Source organism: Anomaloglossus baeobatrachus, chromosome 3 (assembly GCF_048569485.1).
Source record: "Anomaloglossus baeobatrachus isolate aAnoBae1 chromosome 3, aAnoBae1.hap1, whole genome shotgun sequence".
In the NCBI taxonomy this organism is placed as follows: Eukaryota; Metazoa; Chordata; class Amphibia; order Anura; family Aromobatidae; genus Anomaloglossus; species Anomaloglossus baeobatrachus.
The window spans coordinates 565,008,275-565,030,087 of NC_134355.1; the positions used below are offsets into that span (position 1 = coordinate 565,008,275).

The 21,813-nt window shown below is 50.1% G+C and overlaps 1 protein-coding gene and 1 long non-coding RNA gene across 5 annotated transcripts in view; one reads left to right on the forward strand and one right to left on the reverse strand.

Annotated features, from left to right (window-relative positions):
- Positions 1 to 21,813, reverse strand: part of LOC142296855 (uncharacterized) — a 331,759-nt gene that overhangs the window by 255,889 nt on the left and 54,057 nt on the right. The window lies entirely within an intron of this gene.
- ARHGEF4 (Rho guanine nucleotide exchange factor 4) overlaps positions 1 to 21,813 on the forward strand; it is a 309,794-nt gene that overhangs the window by 231,988 nt on the left and 55,993 nt on the right. For all 3 annotated transcript variants that reach the window (XM_075340910.1, XM_075340911.1, XM_075340913.1), the window contains one exon: positions 13,842 to 13,972. In XM_075340910.1, the coding sequence (XP_075197025.1) occupies positions 13,842 to 13,972 (131 nt within the window). The remainder of the gene's footprint in view (positions 1 to 13,841; positions 13,973 to 21,813) is intronic.

A 21,813-nucleotide genomic window follows, 5' to 3' on the forward strand; every position in this document is an offset into this window, starting at 1 on the left:
AAACTACTCATTTTCTGTACTAGGAAACTGTTTGCCAACCTAGGTCAAACAAATTATACATGTTACATTTCAGTCATTTCACATATTTCCAATATTTTAAGCGCTAGTGCATTATATATATATATATATATATATATATATATTTATTTATAGGACATGCCCCAAAAGTTCATACATCCAAGATCTAATTATGTCCTCACATACTTTAGGTGGGGGGGGGAATTTACTAAGACTGACAATTTATACTCCAGATTAAAACAGTGTGGCGCTGAATTAAGAGGCACCAAACTTATTCAGAGGGACATATCTCTTTATACATTTTTCCCTGTCCATGTGCCAGAAATTTTAATGTACAGTATTCATTTTTGGTATAAATTGTAGGAAATCTGTTGAGACAAAGAAGACCGCTTCCCATAAGCTAAACTCTGCCCACTTTTCTTGTGACTGAAAAAGTGAAAAGAGAAACACAAAACAGCAAAAGTGACAAAAATAATATGGAAATATGTCTCCAACGTTTTACATCGGAAGAGCACCATACAGCCACTGAAAATTAAAACTATAATAATGAATTTAATTGGGGTCTGTACATTTATACCATGATTCCATTAACTTCTAGGTGCTTAAGTTTCCCAAGTAGACAGCTTGATTGACTTTTTAGGAAGTTTGGCATCATTTTTATAATGCAATTTAGACTTTTCCAACCGGAGTAGTGCACTGCCCTACATATCCTTCCTATTCTCTTTCAACCACCCTACCATTGCTGTTTCTCCTGCCTAACATCCTCCATGCTTAAGGACTCTTTCACACGTCAGTGAAAATCATGCATGTTTTTCACGGACGTGTCAAAGGTGCATATTGCCCTCTGTGTGCTGTGTTTATGGCACACGTGTGCTCTCCGTGTGGTATCAGTGATAACACACGGAGAACAGGAACTTTCTACTCACCTGTCCCTGGCGTTGCTGTCCGTGATGCTGATCTTCGGTCTCCGGTCCTGCCGACTCCCAGCTGCTGCTGCTTCCTGCCCACAGTGGAGTGAATATGCAATGAGCATAATGAGTGGGGGTCGGAAGAAAATGACAGCAGCGGCAGAGACAGCAGCACTGGAGAAGATGAGTATAGAAATTATTTTTATTTCACAGTCATGTGTATTTTCTCCGGTGCATGTCACACAGATCACATCCGTGCGGTCCGTGTGTGGTCCGTGTGACACCCGTGATGCTGGAGAAAAACGGACATGTCTACGTGTGAAGCACATGGGCACACATATTCTCCATACGTACACGCGGTCCATGGCAAAAGACGCACGTGAGTGCAGACCCATTGATTTTAATGTGTCTACGTGTGCTCGTGTCTCCGGCACGTGAGGAAACGGACCAAACATGTACCGGATACACGGACGTGTGAAGGAGGCCTAAGAAAGGCTAAATTAGAGTCCAAACATCAAATCACTTTTTGGACTAAAATATATAAGTTTTAAACCAAATTTTGAGTACTGCTACCCTTTTGTGTCTACTATAACATTGCTTTGGAGTTACCCTGTTACTATTTTGTTTGGAGTTTGGAGTGTTGTATATCTCATTACTTTTCTAACATTCTCCATAATCCAAACCTTCCACTCTTCTCAAGCTGCACTAGTTCTCTGGAATGCATTACTCCAGACAATAGTGTTAATTATCATCATCCACAGATTTAAGCATGCCCTAAGAACACATCTCACTAAGCAGACCTATAATTTTCTCTATAAGGGTTCACACATACACCCGTTAAAAAATTGGTTGACTGCTGTCTGTCGTTTAGAAGGGCAGTGAGCCCCATAGGGGTGAACGGACCCCATGACGATCGGGAGGGTGCCAGGTTAGGAAGGGGTTAATTTGGATTACATGGATAGGGGATATGTGGGGCTATGGGATTGGTAGAAGGGAGCTGTAAGGGGATTGGGAGGGGAGCAAGGAAGGGGTGGGAGTTTGTGGGAGGTATAAGAGAGGGGGTGTACTGATTACCTCCCCTTTTGTCGCCGGAAAGTTGTGGCCCCAGGACGTTTGGGCTGCGTGCTGCCATGGCTGACATCAATGAGCTGCTGGAGATGGTGAGGGGGGCCTCCGAGGTCCTCGGCGTGGACGCTCTGCTGCAGCAGCTAGTGGCGGTCTGTGGGGCTGGAGCGGTGCTGCCTGCTGCTCCTGCGCCCGGGCCGCTGCTACGTGCTCGGCGGGCGCGACCGCCGGAGCGCTACTCCCCCAGCTGGAGGGGGAGGGAGAGATCTAGGAGCCCCTACGGGGACCCTCCGGGACAGCGGAGCCCTCCATCTTACCAGGGGGAGCTCCCGGCCGCCGGGAGGAATCCTCGACGGAGATCCCGCGGGTCGGGGGTGGGCGGAGCCTCGGCGAGGCCCACTTCCGGTCCGCGGCCTGCGCAGTCACGGACCGGAGCAGCGATCACGGCAGCCCCCAGTGAAGTGCCGGCTGGGGGTGGCGCTCAGCATTCCAGATCACGGACGGAGACTCCCTGCAGGCCGCAGGGGAGAGGTGCAGGTCGGAGGATGGATGCGGATGGGAGCGGGGACGTGAGGAGTGTGGAGGAGGGGTACGGTGGCCCGCAGGCACGGCTGAGATCCACTATTACGGTCCCCCCCGGCGAGGATCGGGCTGGGGGGTGTTCCCAGCGAGGGGCAAATGCAGCACGGTCTTCCTGCAGTCGGCAGGGAGGGAGCCCACTGAGAGCGGCAGGAGAAACGGCGGCGCAGCAGGTGGTCGTGAATACGGCTCGGAAGGACGGCGGCAGGGCGCCACGGCGTGAAAAAAGAAAAAGGTCGAGCAGGAGTCGCCCGGAGGAGCAGGGTGCGGTGACCGTGGGGGTTGACGGCTGCCAGGTGCGGGCTGTCCCCTCGCTGGTCCCCCCTGAAGACTTCGGCAGCACGTCAGAATCCGGCGGCGATGACGGAGCAATGGGAGCGGCGGGTCGGACGGAGCGGCAGCAGGAAGATCGGGGCACGGCTGTTCCGGCATCGGTTCCACGGCAGCCTGGTGAGCGGACGACTGAAATGTTTAATGCTGTGTGTAGTGCGGGCGGGGGGCGGGGGTTCCGTCGCGGGAAGTGTGGCGCAAGGGGCGAGTGCGGTCGGACAGTCTGGTTTTCCGGGCCCGGAGTTTTGGGGGCAACTTTTGGGGGTGTTGCAAGGGTTGTCTGCGGAGCGGGTTAGTCGGATTGGGCCTGGGGCTCCGGTAGGGGTGTGGGTGGGCCCCACGGAGGTGGTGCAGACTGAGGCGCCGGTGAGCGGGGTGACGGTGCGGGCCCCTACCTCGGCGGTAGGTGCGGGAACGGCGGCCGGCGGGGCGGCTGACGTGGGTGTGAGTAAGGAGGCGGAAAAAGAAAAAGAAAAGGAGGATGAGGTTGTGCGTTTGGATGATAGGGCACGGAGTGAAATTTACGTGTGTTTTGAAGGTCAGTTAGGGGTTCATTTGAAGAAGGAGGTGAAGGAGGTGAGGGAAAAGATTTGGAAAGGGGAGTATGTGGAAATTTTTCCCTGCTTCCCTTGGAGAAGTTTAATTTGGATAAAGTGAAACCCAGTGATACAAAAAAGGAGAAAGAGGACGAAGAGAAACGAAGGTATAGATTGATCCCGAGGACGTTCACTAACTGGCTAGAGGCCTTTGCGATCTTAGCCAGCGTGATCGGGGAAAAGGAGCCGGAGCATTGTTCCGCCCTATTTGGATATATGGACGCGATAGGGGAGGCGTATAGGGTGTACGGCGGTTTAGGGTGGCTAAGATATGATGAGCAGTTCCGGCAACGGAAGGCTCTGCGGCCGGGTGTCCAGTGGGGCCACAAGGATATTTCTTTGTGGATACGGTTAATGACGGCTCCGGCTCAGCCCTTTCGAGGGGGTGCCGGGAGCCCGGGTGCGAGCGGCGGGTCCCCGGCCGGACAGAAAAAGGGAGCTTGTTGGCAGTATAACGAGGGACAGTGTAAGTTCGGGACCTCGTGTCGGTTTAAACACGAGTGTTCCGGATGTGGAGGGTCCCACTCCTTGGCTAGGTGCTTCAAAAAAGGAAAAGGTAAGGCAGGGGAGGGGTCTGGAAAAAGGGAGGACGCCAGTGAGGGTAGAGGCGATGCTTCCCTATTTAAATAGATACCCGGATGTTCGGGCGGCGGAGTTGTTGGCACAGGGTTTTACGGAGGGTTTTCGGATTCCGTTTGAATCTGAGGCGCCGGTGTTTCGCCCGGGTAATTTGAGGTCCGCAAAAGAACATCCGGCGGTGGTGAAGGAAAAGCTGCAAAAGGAGGTGGAGTTGGGGAGGATGGCGGGCCCGTTCCAGGACCCGCCATTCTCCAATTTACGGATTTCCCCCTTGGGGGTGGTACCCAAGAAGGAGCCGAACAAATTTCGGCTCATTCATCATTTATCGTATCCGGTGGGATTGTCGGTGAATGATGGGATATCACCAGAGTTGTCGGCGGTATGTTATGTATCGTTTGATAAGGCGTTGGAGCTGGTAAGGGTTGCGGGGCGGGGGGCCCTGATGGCAAAGGCGGATGTGGAAGCAGCTTTTCGTTTACTCCCGGTGCATCCAGAGAGCCTTCATCTCTTAGGGTGTATGTGGGATGGTGAATACTATGTGGATCGCTGCCTGCCGATGGGCTGTTCCATTTCGTGTGCTCATTTTGAGGCATTTAGTACTTTTGTGGAATGGGTAGTCAAAGAGGTGGCAGGAGTCCATTCAGTGATTCACTATTTGGATGACTTCTTTTGCGTGGGTCCGGCGGGCTCTTCGGTTTGCTCCTTGTTGTTGTTTACGTTAGAGCGGATCGCGCGGAGCCTAGGTATTCCGTTGGCAAAAGAAAAAACAGAAGGGCCGGTGACGGCTCTATGTTTCTTAGGTATCGAAATTGAAACACTGGCGATGGAATGCCGGTTGCCGGAGGGGAAGATTCTGGATTTGAAGGCGTCGGTGCGGTTTTTGTCTCAGGCCAAGAAGGTGCGGTTGCGGGATTTGCAGTCAGTGCTCGGAAAATTGAATTTCGCTTGTCGCATTATGCCGATGGGGCGGATATTTAATAGGAGATTGGCGAGCGCAACCGCGGGGGTAAAAGCTCCAAATCACTTTGTCAGAGTGACAAAAGTGATGAAGGGGGATTTGTTGGTTTGGGAGGAGTTCTTGGACCGGTACAACGGTCGGACCCTTTGGATGAGCGAGGCATTGTCCAATAGCCAGTTGGAATTGTATACTGATGCGGCTGGAGCGACAGGTTTTGGGGCAATTTTTCAGACGCGCTGGTGTGTGGGACAGTGGCCGCGGCGTTGGGTGGAAGCAGGTTTGGTGAGGAATTTGGCGCTACTGGAATTGTTTCCCATCATTGTGGCAGTGGAGTTGTGGGGCCCTGTTTTTTCCGGAAGAAGGGTTTGCATGCATTGTGACAACATGGCGGTGGTGCATTCCATCAATGCACTGTCGGCAAAATCCCCACCGGTTGTGGGGTACTTAAGGCACCTGGTGTTGCGTTGCTTGGAGCTGAACATTTGCGTGGTGGCTCGGCACGTGCCAGGGATTCGAAACGAGGTGGCTGACGCGCTGTCACGGTTTCAGTTTTGCAGGTTCAGGAAGCTGGTGCCGGGAGCGGACGCGGATGGAGAACCTTGCCCGGAATGGCTGTGGGACCTGGCATCGGTATAGCATTTGAGGGAATTAGGAGATCGGTGTCTGAGGCTACTTGGTGCCGATATCAGGCAGTGTGGAAGGCATGGGCAGAATTGGAAAGAGGGGACTTTATGGAGTCGGGTTACAAAGGCCGAGTGTTAGGGGTCCTGATGTTAATTAGTGGGGATTTTTCGGCAGGTCGGTCTGTTTCGGTGATTGGTTGCAAGTTGGCGGCATTGGCCTTCTTGTTTCAGATGCAAGGGGTTCGGGACGCGACTAAGGATTTTCTGGTGCGGCAGGCAATGAAGGGTTTTCGAAAAGGGGCCCAGTCGCGTGACATGAGGCGGCCGGTGTCATTGCCATTGTTGGGTCGGTTAGTGGGGTGTTTGGGGGAATTGTGTTCGTCTCCTTATGAGCGGGTGTTGTTTTCGGTAGCTTTTGTATTGGCGTTTTTTGGGGCCTTTCGCATTGGTGAATTGGTCAGCCCGACCAAGCAAGCGAGGGGTGGGTTGCTGTTGGAGGATGTAATGCTGGGGGAGGATAGAGTGGAATGTCGCCTTCGCTTTTCGAAGACGGATCAGAGGGGCCGGGGGCGCTTAGTAGTGTTGTTTGCTTTACCGGGGCACCAGTTGTGCCCAGTGGTACAAGTGTCAGAGTTTTTAAAGGTGCGCGGCGGTTTCCCTGGCGTTTTTCTTAGACATGCGGATGGATTGGCTTTGTCGCGGTACCAATTCAATGCGGTGCTGAAGATGGCTTTAGCAAGGGTGGGGGAGGAGCCACGTGAGTACGGGTCTCACTCCTTCCGGATTGGGGCGGCGACGGAGGCCGCCAGGTGGGGTTTGAGTGAGGATTGTATCCGGCGGATTGGGAGGTGGGAGTCTTCCAGGTTTCGCTTGTACATTAGGCCTCACTTAGTCAGGTGATGGTCAGGGGTGGGGGATTCCTGGTTTGTGTTGCTGCTGGTTTGTTGTGATTTTCTTGTTCTGTTGCTGTTTTTATTCGTGGTTTTGTATTTTGTAGGTCCATGCCTTGTGTGGATCCTCGGGCACTCCTATGTGTATTGGGGAGCGTTGCGAGCGGATGTGCGTCGTGACGGTCGGCAGCTTGGAGTGTCGGTGTCGGAAGCCCGAGTAAAGTGGCTCGAAATTCGGGGCATGACCTGGGGTAGAGTGCGCCCAGAGGTGGCTTATTATAGCCGTATGGATCGTGACCCTGATGTGTTAATTTTGCACGTGGGTGGGAACGATCTGGGAGTAAGGTCGGCAAGGGAATTAAAAAGGGACATAAAGCTGGACCTGTTACATTTGTGGAGGGCGTTCCCGGGCATAGTTATCGTTTGGTCAGACATTATAGCTCGGACGCAGTGGCGTTTTGGTAGGTCGGTGGACCGTATTAATAGGGCTCGGAGCAAGCTGAACCGGGCGATTGGTAGGTTTGTGGCGAGGAATGGTGGGTTGGTGGTGCGGCATAGAGAATTGGAGGAGTCCACGGAGCAGTATCTAAGGAGAGATGGGGTTCACTTGACCGATGTGGGTCTGGATTTATGGATGTTGGGTTTGAGGGATGGCCTGGAGCAAGCACTAGGGGTGTGGGGGGCCCGGGCCAAGTAAGGGGTCACTTGGCCGGTCTGTGGCGGGGTGATAGGTCCGTCTGAGAGGTTGGGAGTACCGACAGTCGGTTTGTTGGTACGAAGTCGCTCAAGGGGAGTGGCTTCGGACTGGATGGGAACTTGTGGGCGGAGGTCCCGCAGGTTCTGGGTAGGGGTAATCAACGATGGAACGTTGTTACCCCTCACCTTGGGCCGGGTGGTCACGGCCGAGGTGGTCCTCTGGGCCGGTTTTGGAGGTTACGGCCGGGGGGTTAGGAATGATGGTTGGCCTCTCGGACGGATCTATCGGTGTTTCTGGTTATACGGGTATATATGTATAAGGTTAAGTTTAACAATTGAGTGGCATGCTTGGGCCACGAGTTTTGGTATACATATATACGGTTAAATAAAACTGTGGCCATTCCTGCAATAAAGTCGTGGTTCTCGTCTTTATTTAGGTAAGATTGGTATGGGGGTTTTAGCATGTAACCTGCTTATCCCTTATAGATACGTCAAGAAGGGCAGTGAGCCCCATAGGGGTGAACGGACCCCATGACGATCGGGAGGGTGCCAGGTTAGGAAGGGGTTAATTTGGATTACATGGATAGGGGATATGTGGGACTATGGGATTGGTAGAAGGGAGCTGTAAGGGGATTGGGAGGGGAGCAAGGAAGGGGTGGGAGTTTGTGGGAGGTATAAGAGAGGGGGTGTACTGATTACCTCCCCTTTTGTCGCCGGAAAGTTGTGTCCCACCCGCCCGCCCTGATATATGTATATGTATCTGTTTATAAAAAAAAAAAAAAAACATAATGAAAAGTGATGGTTTTAAAAAAAAAAAAAACAAAAAAAACAAAAAAAAAAAAACAAAGAAAAGAGGAAAAGGTGAATGCAAGGTTGATTTGCCAATTTTGTTGTTGTCACAGCGGGGTGATAGGTCCGTCTGAGAGGTTGGGAGTACCGACAGTCGGTTTGTTGGTACGAAGTCGCTCAAGGGGAGTGGCTTCGGACTGGATGGGAACTTGTGGGCGGAGGTCCCGCAGGTTCTGGGTAGGGGTAATCAACGATGGAACGTTGTTACCCCTCACCTTGGGCCGGGTGGTCACGGCCGAGGTGGTCCTCTGGGCCGGTTTTGGAGGTTACGGCCGGGGGGTTAGGAATGATGGTTGGCCTCTCGGACGGATCTATCGGTGTTTCTGGTTATACGGGTATATATGTATAAGGTTAAGTTTAACAATTGAGTGGCATGCTTGGGCCACGAGTTTTGGTATACATATATACGGTTAAATAAAACTGTGGCCATTCCTGCAATAAAGTCGTGGTTCTCGTCTTTATTTAGGTAAGATTGGTATGGGGGTTTTAGCATGTAACCTGCTTATCCCTTATAGATACGTCATGACAGAATGCACTTCTCCCAATGATATTCTATGGTGCCGTGCACATGTCTGGTTTTTTTTCCTTGAATAGAGTCTGTTGGAGGAAAAAAATTTCAGGATCCACGATTTGCCTTTGCAAATCGGATCACACTCAGCTATTCAAGTCAAAGGATTAGTGAAAAAAGTTATACTGTACTTGGATGACATCGGAGTGCTGTCCGATTTTGATAAATTAACAGAATGGAGAAGATGGAGATTTGTTTTTTCAATCATCTTCATATCCTAGTAAATTGAATCACACTCTAATCAAACTCTGATCAGAATCTAATCAAAATGTGCATAATCGGACCGATTTTCTTGAATGAGAGAAAAACAGTTGAGTGACCACGCTTCTCCACTTCCCCGTTCTAAATTTTTCCTCACCACCTGATTGTTTCCACTAACATTGACACACTTTTTGTACCCTAAGGACTTCAGTGTGTATATAAGCTGGTTACTGGCTCATGCAGCTGTATGTATTGTACTTAGATTTTCAAAAAAGATGGCAGACCCATACAAGACACTTTTTACCTTTTGTGTCATCCCTTTATTGTCATAGATTATATGTCTTGTACTCAGGGACCTCTCACCTATTGTTTGAATTGTTAATTATTTTATTATTATTTATTATTATACTTTTTTTGTGTCTGATGTTGCATATGTGTGGTCCCTCTGAAATGTGCTGCACAATATACACATACAAATTACTCTTATTACATGCCTCCCAGTGGTCTAGGACCCAGCAGGACGGTCCTGGATTTGGGGATCTATCCTGTTGTGCCACTTTAGTTTCAAATAATTTTATTGAATTCAGCAATGCAAATAATGCAATTAATATATTCCCCTACTCGGGGTTTACTGCAAATAATTGCACTTAATTAATCAATATCAAAGAGAGAAAGAAAAATACACAAATTGATAAGAAGAAAGAAGACTAAAGGCCGCTTTACATGATACGACATCGCTCAAGCGATCTCATTGGGGTCACGAAATTTGTGATGCACATCCGGCCGCTTTAGCGATGTCGTTGCGTGTGACACCTATGAGCGATTTTGCATCGTCGCAAAAACGTGCAAAATCGCTAATCGGTGACATGCCCCCCTAGGCCGGCATCACACGGTACGATCTATCGTGCGATCGCATGAGCGATCGTAGCCGCCCCCGTCGTTTGTGCGTCATGGGCAATTAGTTGCCCGTGACTCACAAAGTCGTTAAACCCCCGTCACACGCACTTACCTCCTTGACGACGTCGCTGTAGGCGGCAAACATCCTCTTCCTGAAGGGGGAGGGACATTCGGTGTCACAGCGACGTCACACAGCGGCCGGCCAATAGAAGCGGAGGGGCGGAGATGAGCGGGACGTAACATCCCGCCCACCTCCTTCCTTCCGCATTGCCGGCGGGACGCAGGTAAGCTGTGTTCGTTGTTCCCAGGGTGTCACACGGAGCGATGTGTGCTGCCACGGGAACGATGAACAACCAGCGCGCAGAAGGAGGACCGACATTTTGAAAATGAACGACGTGGCAACGAGCAACGATAAGGTGAGTATTTTTGCTCGTTCACAGTCATTCGGCTGTGTCACACGGTACGATATGTCAAACGATACCGGATGTGCGTCAATAACGACGTGACCCCGATGACATATCGCCCGATATATCGTACCGTGTGACGCCGGCACTATTCCCAATTATCGTTGCTGCTGCGTGTACGATGTAGTTCGTCGTTCCTGCGGCAGCACACATCGCTGTGTGTGACACCGCAGGAACGAGGAACCTCACCTTACCTGCGGCCGCCGACAATGCGGAAGGAAGGAGGTGGGCGGGATGTTATGTCCCGCTCATCTCCGCCCCTCCGCTTCTATTGGGCGCCCGCTTAGTGACGTAGCTGTGACGCCGAACAAACTGCCCCCTTATAAAGGAGGCGGTTCGCCAGTCACAGCGACGTCGCTAGGCAGGTAAGTAGTGTGACGGGTCTGAGCAATGTTGTGCGCCACGGGCAGCCATTTGCCCGTGTTGCACAACCGATGTGGGCGGGAACGCACGCTAGCGATATTGGTAACGATATCGCAGCGTGTAAAGCGGTCTTATGAGTAGACTGAAATAGGGGCTATAGGGGGAGTGCGAAGAGGGGCATACGCGTACCTACTCCATTTGTTGTGTCACTTTAAACTGTATATGTCTTTTTAGTATGCAGATACAGTTTTAAATATAGTGCTCAAAAAATAAAGGGAACACTAAAATACCATTTTGTTGTTTAAGTGTTCCCTTTATTGTTTTGAGCAGCATATATTTCTAGAGTGGGGAGCTGCCAGCTCCCCACTCCACCATTCACCTATGCACTCTGAGGCTCGGTGGGGTAGAGGGGAAGGGCAGTCTACTAGGGTAAGGGGTACTGTGCAGCATCATACTTTGTTTGTGGGAGCACTGTGGTGTCATCATCGTGTGGGTGGTAATGGGGAGGCATCATACTGTGTGGCAGGGCACTGTGAGCATCATAATGGAGAAACTGTGTGGGCATGATTGAGTGGGGGCTGTGTGGGGGGTTCATAATGTGTGGAGTTCCATTGTGGTAGCATCATAGTGTGTGCTGTGTTGTATCAAATTGTGTTATAAAACAGTATTTACTAGGCTCTAATTCTGTGTGGGGGTCGCAAAAACAATGTTATTATTATTACTTTTGTTCCTAGAGTATGTGAGGTAGAAAAATGACCTTGTGTGTTCCCATCAGGGCCATGATCTGATGCCTGTACCGTGCCGCGGAACATGATGGCGCTATATCAGCAACAGGAAATAAAATAAATATCAGGAAGCGGCTTTGTGGAGCAGGCATTATGGCATTATGTTTGCCGGAGTGCGTGGGCTGCAATAGTCAGACATGCACATTGTACAGTGCTATACCTACAGCTTAGGAAATGAGTTAGGGGAAGAGGAGATCTGACCACGGGGGAGGTCTTTATTTGGAACAAATTGGACTTTTTCACAGTCAGTTCTCCTCAGAGGAGGCTTCCAGCGTAGCCGCGCTTTGTTCTTGTACCTTAATTACCATTTTGTAAGTGTAATGACTCAAGTAGCGTAAAGCTCAGGACAATCCATGCGTCTCGCACCTGCTAACCACTGCCACATAATCCTCATTCACTGTCGCTAAAGGGGAGAGGAAGAGAGCGAGTCATAGGATAAGGCTGCCCAAGGAGAACAGTGTTCAGTCCGTCCAGACTCGCATGTATCTGGCCGCTGCTGAACATAATGGTCATTTTCCGTAGACATATAATGCTGGAGGATTAAACCAATTGACGGTCGCCATGGTTACAATCTCCCCAGATACAACTCTGTTAAGACAATCGTGTATAATCTGCTGTTGTGCGCGAGGCTGAACCCTGCCTGTCACATTACATAAACACTATTTGTATTTTCAGCGCTTGTACATATTTATTGCATTCATTAATGCTGTAGGGATAGACGATTGCGTTATCACTTGTATTTGCCAATTGGGATAAAACAGCTGAACGCCACATCTGCTTGGAGTCCTTGTTACACGGTCTACTGTTATATCCATACGTTAAATATTTGAAGAAATGCCTGCACCAAACACCGTCGTTTACAGTATTAGGAGTAGGGATAGGATATTAGAGGCATTTACACGGGGTTCATTGAGATAATCCTTGGTGCCACATACCAACAAACGTCCTTTCAGAGGCAATTTAAGTAGATTCTAGTCTGTAATAACTAGAGTCTGCAAGTGGTGTAGGGTTAGTTTCTGGAGTAGGGATAGTGTATTAGAGGCATTTAGGCAAAGTTCATTGCAGAACAGTCCTTGGTGTTGTGCTTTCAGTACTAATTTACATACCGTACATTCTAGTCTCTAGTAGTACACCTCTAAAGGCCACGTCTCACTAAGTGACATCGCTGCTGAGTCACGGTTTTTGTGACGCAACAGCGATCCTGCTAGCAATGTCGCTGTGTGTGACATCCAGCAACGACCTGGCCCCTGCTGTGAGGTCGCCGGTCGTTGCTGAATGTCCTGGACCATTTTTTGGTTGTTGCTCTCCCGCTGTGAAGCACACATCGCTGTGTTTGACAGCGACAGAGCAACGATCTGAATGTGCAAGGAGCAGGGAGCCAGCTTCTGCGGACGCTTGTGACCAAGGTACACATCGGGTAACCAAGCAAAGCGCTTTGCTTGGTTACCCAATATTTACCCTGGTTACCAGCGTCCGCAGCTTCTAGAAGCCGGCTCCCTGCTCCCTGCACATGTAGCCAAGGTACACATCAGGTAACTATAAGCAAAGCGCTTTGCTTAGTAATCCGATGTGTACTATGGTTACCAAGCACAGCGTCGTTACACAGGTCGCTAGTGGCTGATTTCTGATTGCTGTGGACATCTGCCTGATTGACAGCTCACCAGCGACCATGTAGCGACGCTCCAGCGATCCCTGCCAGGTCAGATCACTGGTGGGATCGCTGAAGCATCGCTAAGTGTGACGGTACGTTAAGTCTGCAATTAGTGCACAGTTATCTTCTGGAGAAGGCATAGTCTATTAGAGGCATTTAGGCAGGGTTCATTGCCTTTCCGTATGTTGCTGCTGCCACATACAACCAACAGTCCTTTACAGGGCTAACTTAAATACATTGTAGTCTCTAATAACAGCACTCTTATCTGCGTACGTAATTTAGAATGCGCAAACTGTGCGGTAAGTGACATGAAAGTGGACGTCCCGCTGATGGTGGTGCACGCAGAAGCCGTGTCCATTGAGCAAACTGGGCCTGCTGTGGGAGCACACCAAACACACTTACCTAGACCGAGCTTCCTATCTTACTTTGCAGGAGGGTGTGGGACACCAGAACAGTGAGAGCAGGTTGTGGGCATAATGCTGCCAATCTGTTTACCAGCACCACCCTGTCTTCCACACAGTGCAGTCACAATACTCACCTTGATCCTCCTTCCTCCTCCTTCCTCCTCCTTCCTGTATTTGCTACTCGCATGAATAGTACGGCATTCAGGTTACTCATTACTTTGCGAGTTTTTCCCCATTGACTTGCAGTGCACACACTATACGCGAGTATTAGACAGTACTCGTTATGAGCATAGCAAGTACGAATAGTTATGTACTCGTTCAACTCTAATTATTACCTTTTTAGCTAATTACTGTATGTACTATGTTTACATTTTCTGATCCAGTTTACACTGTACGACTCTACTTCTTTCTGTACAGTAATTACGGATGGCTCGCTGGACAGACCGTCACTCACTGATGACATGGGGAGCGATGAAGACTTGTATGATGACCTGCAATTTTCCAGTCATCGTTATGGAGGAGGCGGAGAACAACTGGCGATAAATGAGGTACCAATGCGCCTATATTGTAGAAATTATTAAATAACTAAATATCCTTTTCAATTTCTGCTTATCCCTGGGGGTCTAAATCAATCAAATTGTACATTTTAATAACCCTGGAGGATGGAGTGGAAGGGTTAATGCTGCATACTTGGGGTCCTGCAAGTTGCGTACCTCTCTGCGGTCCACTAACAAGTGTCTGATCAGTGATCGCTCTCTGCTTTCTCCTTACACTGATTAGTGAGATGAGTGTGGAGAGGAGATACTGGAAATGTGAACTAATCAAATTCTCTGTATGATTGGGCAGAGTGATTAAGGGCTGCTCTGCCTTGGGAAGATCTGTCACACTAGGTACAGGAAAGTACCAAGCACATGGTGAAAGGGAAGAGAAGGGATACCATGTGTCTAAGAAAATGGAAGATGGTGACCCGTGACTGAACCTACTGCTGGTCACTGGGGTCCCTCACCAACCTAGATAGGTTTGCACCTATGCGCCAACCCGGATATCTAACCCTCTAGGTATCCCTAGTGCTGGGCCCTAAATAGGAAATGGATGGGATGAGCTGTTCGTCAACCCGAATAACACAATAGAATACACAAGGAGGACACACAGGTGGAAAAGCATGAACTACTTATCTGCAGATGACACAGGTAGAAGTTCAGTAGAGTTTTCAGCAACGATGCCACAGAGGACTACAAGCCACCTGCTTGCAACATCAGCTTGAAGGAACTGAAAATATCACTAGCACAGTCCAAAGAAAGAAGGGGTATCTAAACAGCAAGGGAATAGTGATGGGTGGGTGGAAGTCGAGCTCCTGCTGGGTCCAAAAAGGAGAGAGATGAATATAGTAGGAAAGCTACCTATACCAATGAATACTGACAACAGGAACAATGAAAAGTCAGGGAGCATTCTGCGCAACCAGAAACCACATGACTGTTTGTGATCTTGTCAAGTGCGTGTCATATGTTACAAACAGCATGGGAGCAGCATGTGAGATGTGCGGCCTAAAAACGCACAGCTAAAGCGGGCTTTACATGCTGCGACATCGCTAGCCGATGCTAGCGATGTCGAGCGTGATAGCACCCGCCCCCATCGTACGGCCGATATGTGGTGATCGCTGCCGTAGCAAACATTATCGCTACGGCAGCGTCACACGCACATACCTGCTCTGCGACGTCGCTGTGACCGGCGAGCCGCCTGCTTTCTAAGGGGGCGGTTTGTTCAGCGTCACAGCGACGTCACTAAGTGGCCGCCCAATCAAAGCGGAGGGGCGGAGATGAGCGGGACGAACATCCCGCCCACCTCCTTCCTTCCTCATTGCTGGCTGTACGCAGGTAAGGAGAGGTTCTTCGTTCCTGCGGCGTCACACATAGCGATGTGTGCTGCCGCAGGAACAAGGAGCAACATAGCTACTGCAGCAACAACGATAATTGAGAAGAGGGGGGCATGTCACCGATTAGTGATTTTGAACGTGTTTGCGACGATTCAAAATCGCTAATAGGTGTCACACGCAACGACATCACTAACGTGGTCGGATGTGCGTCACAAATTACGTGACCCCAACGAGATCGCTTTAGCAATCTCGTAGCGTGTAAAGCCACCTTTAGAGGGAATGGCCCACAAGGTCCTTAGATAGCCACAATGGCTAGCACCTAAGTTCACTGCACCTACTAAAGAAACCAAAAATGTGGTTGGAAATGCGTCGAGCTTGTGAAGTAGATCTGAAAACAGGTAGAGAAGATTCTTAGTGCAAAAATTATCCTCCAAAAACTGCTCATTTCGGACTTTGCGGAGACTTGGCTCACATTCAATGCATTTATACAATAATATAAATCATGTGGGACTCGGGTAACATTTTCTGTATTGTAACAACAGTATGTTTGTCCCTTTACCTTTTTTAGTGTGTCTTGAACTACTGACTAACAAGCACGTATAGTCTTTACAATAAGCTCTGTACTTATACGCTTATGCCTCGATTTTTCAAGACCGATCTTGATGTGGGGCTGTTGTCGTGTCAGATGCCCCTGATTCATGAAGCATCTAATGCCTCTTCATGAATCGGGACCATTTGAGAAGTGGTGTGCACCTCCATTGGCATCTCACCACTAATCTTACTCCAATCAGAGACTGGAGTAAGATTTGTGACGTATCGAACACCACGGCTTGCTATGAATTTTACAAGCAGCGGTTGCCATATCCATGTTCCAGGTTGATGGCAAGGTCTCTCCCATGTGAGTATGTAGGTAGAGATCTGTCAGTCAACTGGAGTGGGCCAGCCGGGGACGTCATTAGACCAGTCAGGTCTCTTCCTATAGTCCCTGCACAGATTTTCAAACCATGTTTTCTCTGCAGTGCCACAGCATTACACATTAAGTATCTCACAGCCAGGCTCTGCTTCCAGGGCAGCATGAATCTAATTATAGGTTCCCTTTAAGAATCTGTCAATGACAATGACAGCCTGGTTTCACACTAGTGTTTGGCATTGTTTTTTTATTCCGTTGTAGAAACTTGGAACTCCTGCAAGGAAGGCTCTATCTTATGATGAACATAAACATTAACCCCATTAACTATAATCGGACCTATCCAGTGAATCTTACTTGTATTTCCATCTGACAATTGATAGGCTTCTTTCTCTAGTGATCTATTTTTTATGAGCTCAGCTGCAGAAATTTGGACTCTGGAGGATAGTAGGGGTTGGCACTACTTATGATGATTTCACAACACTTGGGAGCATTGCCTCCAGTTTTATGCCTGTCTTTAAAGGATGGTCCAAAGTACGGTAATTTACTCCTAAATACCTATCTATTTAGTGCCATAATCTAAATTATTTTCTAATATACTTCAATTAAAAATTCCCTATCATATAACTGACACTCACTTTAGGGTCCGATCCCTGCACACTGTGCTCTGTGCACAATAATAATAATAATAATAATAATCTTTATTTCTATAGCGCCAACATATTCCGCAGCGCTTTACAATTCAGGAGGCTCATATACATATACATATCATATACATAAACATATACAAACAAGTAACAATTATAGAAGATACAATATTTAACCCCTTAACGACCTTTGACGTACTGAGTACGTCATGGTGACATGGTGCTAAACGACCAATGACGTACTCAGTACGTCATGGCGAAATCGCGGTCCCGGAGCCCCGGGGAGTGAAATTTGTTTAATTAAACGGTAGATTCGGGAAGGAGGGGACCTCTGCCTGACCTCAGGAGGGGTGGTGCCTCCTCCCCGAACCTACAGAGGCTGTGATTGGCTGACGAACGCCGCTCAGCCAATTACAGCCACTGTAATGTTCCAGCCATTGAAAATGGCTGGAACATTGAAATCCAGCCCTGATCAGTGCTGCTGTAGCACTGGCCATTGGCTGGAGCTGGGTGATCGATGCTTCACCCGCCCCCAGCTCTGATTGGAGAGACCGGTCTTGTGACCGCTCTCTCCAATCAATGTGGATCTGCGGCCTGTGACCGTCCCTGGAAGCCGAGGAGAGCGGTAAGTTGCTGTCCCCGCCGCCCGCCCCTGTCCCCAATCGCCCCGCCGCTGCTCCCGATCCACCGCTGTCCCCGCCGCTGTCTCCGATCGCCCCGCCGCTGCTCCCGCTCCACCGCTGTCCCCGGCGCCATGCTCCCGCTCCACCGCTGTCCCCGGCGCCATGCTCCCGCTCCACCGCTATCCCCGGCGCCATGCTCCCGCTCCACCGCTGTCCCCGCCGCTGCTCCCGATGCACCGCTGTCCCCGCCGCTGTCTCCGATCGCCCCGCCGCTGCACGCGCTCCACCGCTGTCCCCGCCGCTGCTCCCGATGCACCGCTGTCCCCGCCGCTGTCTCCGATCGCCCCGCCGCTGCTCCCGATCCACCGCTGTCCCCGCCGCTGTCTCCGATCGCCCCGCCGCTGCTCCCGATCCACCGCTGTCCCCGGCGCCACGCTCCTGATCCACCGCTGTCCCCGGCGCCATGCTTCCGCTCCACCGCTGTCCCCGCCGCTGCTCCCGATGCACCGCTGTCCCCGCCGCTGTCTCCGATCGCCCTGCCGCTGCTCCCGCTCCACCGCTGTCCCCGCCGCTGCTCCCGATGCACCGCTGTCCCCGCCGCTGTCTCCGATCGCCCCGCCGCTGCTCCCGATCCACCGCTGTCCTCGGCGCCATGCTCCCGATCCACCGCTGTCCCCGGCGCCATGCTCCCAATCCACCGCTGTCCCCGGCGCCATGCTCCCGATCCACCGCTGTCCCCGCCGCCGCTCCCGATCCACCGCTGTCCCCGGCGCCATGCTCCCGCTCCACCGCTGTCCCCGCCGCCGCTCCCGATCCACCGCTGTCCCCGGCGCCATGCTCCCGATCCACCGCTGTCCCCGCCGCCGCTCCCGATCCACCGCTGTCCCCGCCGCCATGCTCGCCACTGTCCCTGCCGCCGTCGCACCCACCTTTTTCAGCCGCTGCTGCCCCCGAATCGGCCCCCACTGTTCCCGATCGGCGGCCGCCGCCGCCGCCGCTTCCTTCATCGGCTGCCCCTTCTCCATCGCCACACCTCCTATCCCTCCATGTGCTGCAAGCCACCCTCCCCCCACATGGGGGAGGGTGGCTTGCAGCACATGTGGGGGGAGGGTGGCTGGCTTGCAGCACATGCGGGGGGAGGGTGGCTGGCTTGCAGCACATGTGGGGGGAGGGTGGCTGGCTTGCAGCACATGTGGGGGGAGGGTGGCTGGCTTGCAGCACATGTGCTGCAAGCCACCCTCCCCCCACATGTGCTGCAAGCCACCCTCCCCCCACATGTGCTGCAAGCCACCCTCCCCCTACATGTGCTGCAAGCCACCCTCCCCCTACATGTGCTGCAAGCCACCCTCCCCCCACATGTGCTGCAAGCCACCCTCCCCCCACATGTGCTGCAAGCCACCCTCCCCCTACATGTGCTACAAGCCACCCTCCCCCTACATGTGCTGCAAGCCACCCTCCCCCCGGGGCCCCCCCCTCCTCCATGTGCCATCTCTCTCTCCCATCAGACTCTGCCCCCCTCCCCGATCTGCTGCCTGCTCTCTCCCATTTTCCATCTACTGCCCCCTCTCACCCTCCTCGATCTGTTGCCTCCTTCATCTGCTGCCTCTTCTGTCTGCTGTGATCCTGCTGCCTAGATCCATCCTGTAAGGTAGGTATCCCCATCTCACCTCCCCCCCCCCCATCCTATGCCGCTCCTCCATCCGCTGCGCCATTTCCCATCCATCCGCTGCGCCATTTCCCATCATCCATCCGCTGCGCCCTTTCCCATCCTCTGCCGCTCCTCCATCTGCTGCGCCCTTTCCCATCTTCCATCCGCTGCGCCCTTTCTCATTTTCCATCCGCTGCGCCCTTTCTCATCTGCCGCCTCGCCCTCTCGCATCGCATTATCCAGCGCAGTTGCTCGCTTCCAGACTGCAGTGGATGATGCGATGCGAGACTCGTGCATTGCTCTCACGTTTGGCACTGGTCTTAGTGGCAGGCGCTCATTTTTTATTTTTTTTTTACTGATGTCTGTATTTTTTATTTCGCCAAACTAATTTTTTTTGTATGGGGGGGGTCTAGTTTCCAAAATGGAATCACATGTGGGGGAGCTCCATTGTTTAGGCACCTCAGGGGGTCTCCAAATGAAACATGGCGTCTGCTAATAATTCCAATCAATTTTACTGTGAAATGGCGCTCCTTCTCTTCTGAGCCCCGCTGTACGCCAAAACAATTGATTTCCACCACATATGAGGTATCGTCGTACTCAGGAGAAATTGCACAATACATTTTATGGTGCATTTTTTCCTGATACCCTTGTGGAAAAAAAAGCTACCTGTTTGAAAAAACAATTTTGTGGTAAAAAAAAGAATAAAATATTTTCACGGCTGAACATTACAAACGTTTGTGAAGCCTCCAGGGGTTCAAAGTGCTCACTAAACAGCTAGATAAATTCCATGAGGGGTCTAGTTTCCAAAATGGGGTCAATTGTGGGGGAGCTCCATTGTTTAGGCACTTCAGGGGGGTCTCCAAACGCAACATGGCGTCCGCTAATAATTCCAACCAATTTTGCTGTGAAATGGCGCTCCTTGCCTTCCGAGTCCTGCCGTGCGCCCAAACATTTGATTTCCACCACATATGGGGTATCTGCGTACTCAGGAGAAAATGCACAATACATTTTATGGTGCATTTTTTCCTGATACCCTTGTGATAAAAAAAGCTACCTGGTTGAAGCAACAGTTTTGTGGTAAAAAAATTTTTTTTCTTTTCACGGCTCAACGTTATAAACTTCTGTGAAGCCCCCAGGGGTTCAAAGTGCACATCAAACATCTAGAAAAAATATTTGAGGGCTCTAGTTTCCAAAATGGGGTCACTTATGGGGGAGCTCCATTGTTTAGGCAACTCGGGGAGTCTTCAAACCCGACATGGCGTCCGCTAATGAGTGCAGCTAATTTTGCACTCAAAAATTCAAATGGCGCTCCTTGCCTTCCGAGTCCTGCTGTGTGCCCAAACATTTGATTACCACCACATATGGGGTATCTGCGTACTCAGGAGAAAATGCACAATACATTTTATGGTGCATTTTTTCCTGATACCCTTGTGATAAAAAAGCTACCTGGTTGAAGCAACAGTTTTGTGGTAAAAAAAAATTTTTTTTCTTTTCACGGCTCAACGTTATAAACTTCTGTGAAGCCCCCAGGGGTTCAAAGTGCACATCAAACATCTAGAAAAAATATTTGAGGGCTCTAGTTTCCAAAATAGGGTCACTTATGGGGGAGCTCCATTGTTTAGGCACCTCGGGGAGTCTTCAAACCCGACATGGCGTCCGCTAATGAGTGCAGCTAATTTTGCACTAAAAAATTCAAATGGCGCTCCTTGCCTTCCGAGTCCTGCTGTGTGCCCAAACATTTGATTACCACCACATATGGGGTATCTGCGTACTCAGGAGAAAATGCACGATACATTTCATGATGCAATTTTCCTGATACCCTTGTGAAAATACTAATTTTTATGGCTAAAGTAACATTTTTGTGTTAAAAAAGTAAAATTTTCATTTTTTCGTCTACATTGCTTTGGTTGCTGTGAAGCTCCTAAAGGGTTAATAAACTTCTTGGATGTGGTTTTGAGCAGAGTGAGGGGTGCAGATTTTAGAATTGGGTCACTTTTGGGTATTTTCTGTCGCCTAGGTTTCTCAAATCACTCCAAATGTGATGTGGTACCTAAAAAATTTTTTTTTGTAAATTTTGTTGGAAAAATGAGAAATTGGTGATGAACTTTGAACCCTTCTAACTTCCTAACGGAAATTTTATTTTTTTCAAAAATTGCGCTGGTGTAAAGTAGACATGTGGGAAATGTTATTTAGTAACTTTTTTGTGTGACATATCTCTCAGATTTATGGGCATAAAATTTCAAATTTTGAAAATTGCAAAATTTTCAAAATTTTCGCCAAATTTCCGAAATTTTCACAAATAAACGCAAAACATATCGGCCTAAATTTACCACTGACATGAAGTACAATATGTCACGAAAAAACAATCTCAGAATCGCCAGGATCCGTTGAAGTGTTCCAGAGTTATAACCTGTCAAAGTGACACTGGTCAAAATTGCAAAAAATGGCCGGGTCTTTAAGGTGAAAACAGGCTGGGGGCTGAAGGGGTTAAAGGGAAAAATGCAACCCTGCTCGTGAGAGCTTGCAATCTACAATGAGATGGGGGGGAGGGGCAAGGTACAAGTGCTTATTTACAATGACAATCCAGCCATCTCATGGGGGATAGATAATGGCTTCCTGGACCAGTTGGCCAGAGCCTTGAGATGCATTTGGGTGCCATGGAGTTTGACGTGGGGTTATGTTCTGAGAAGT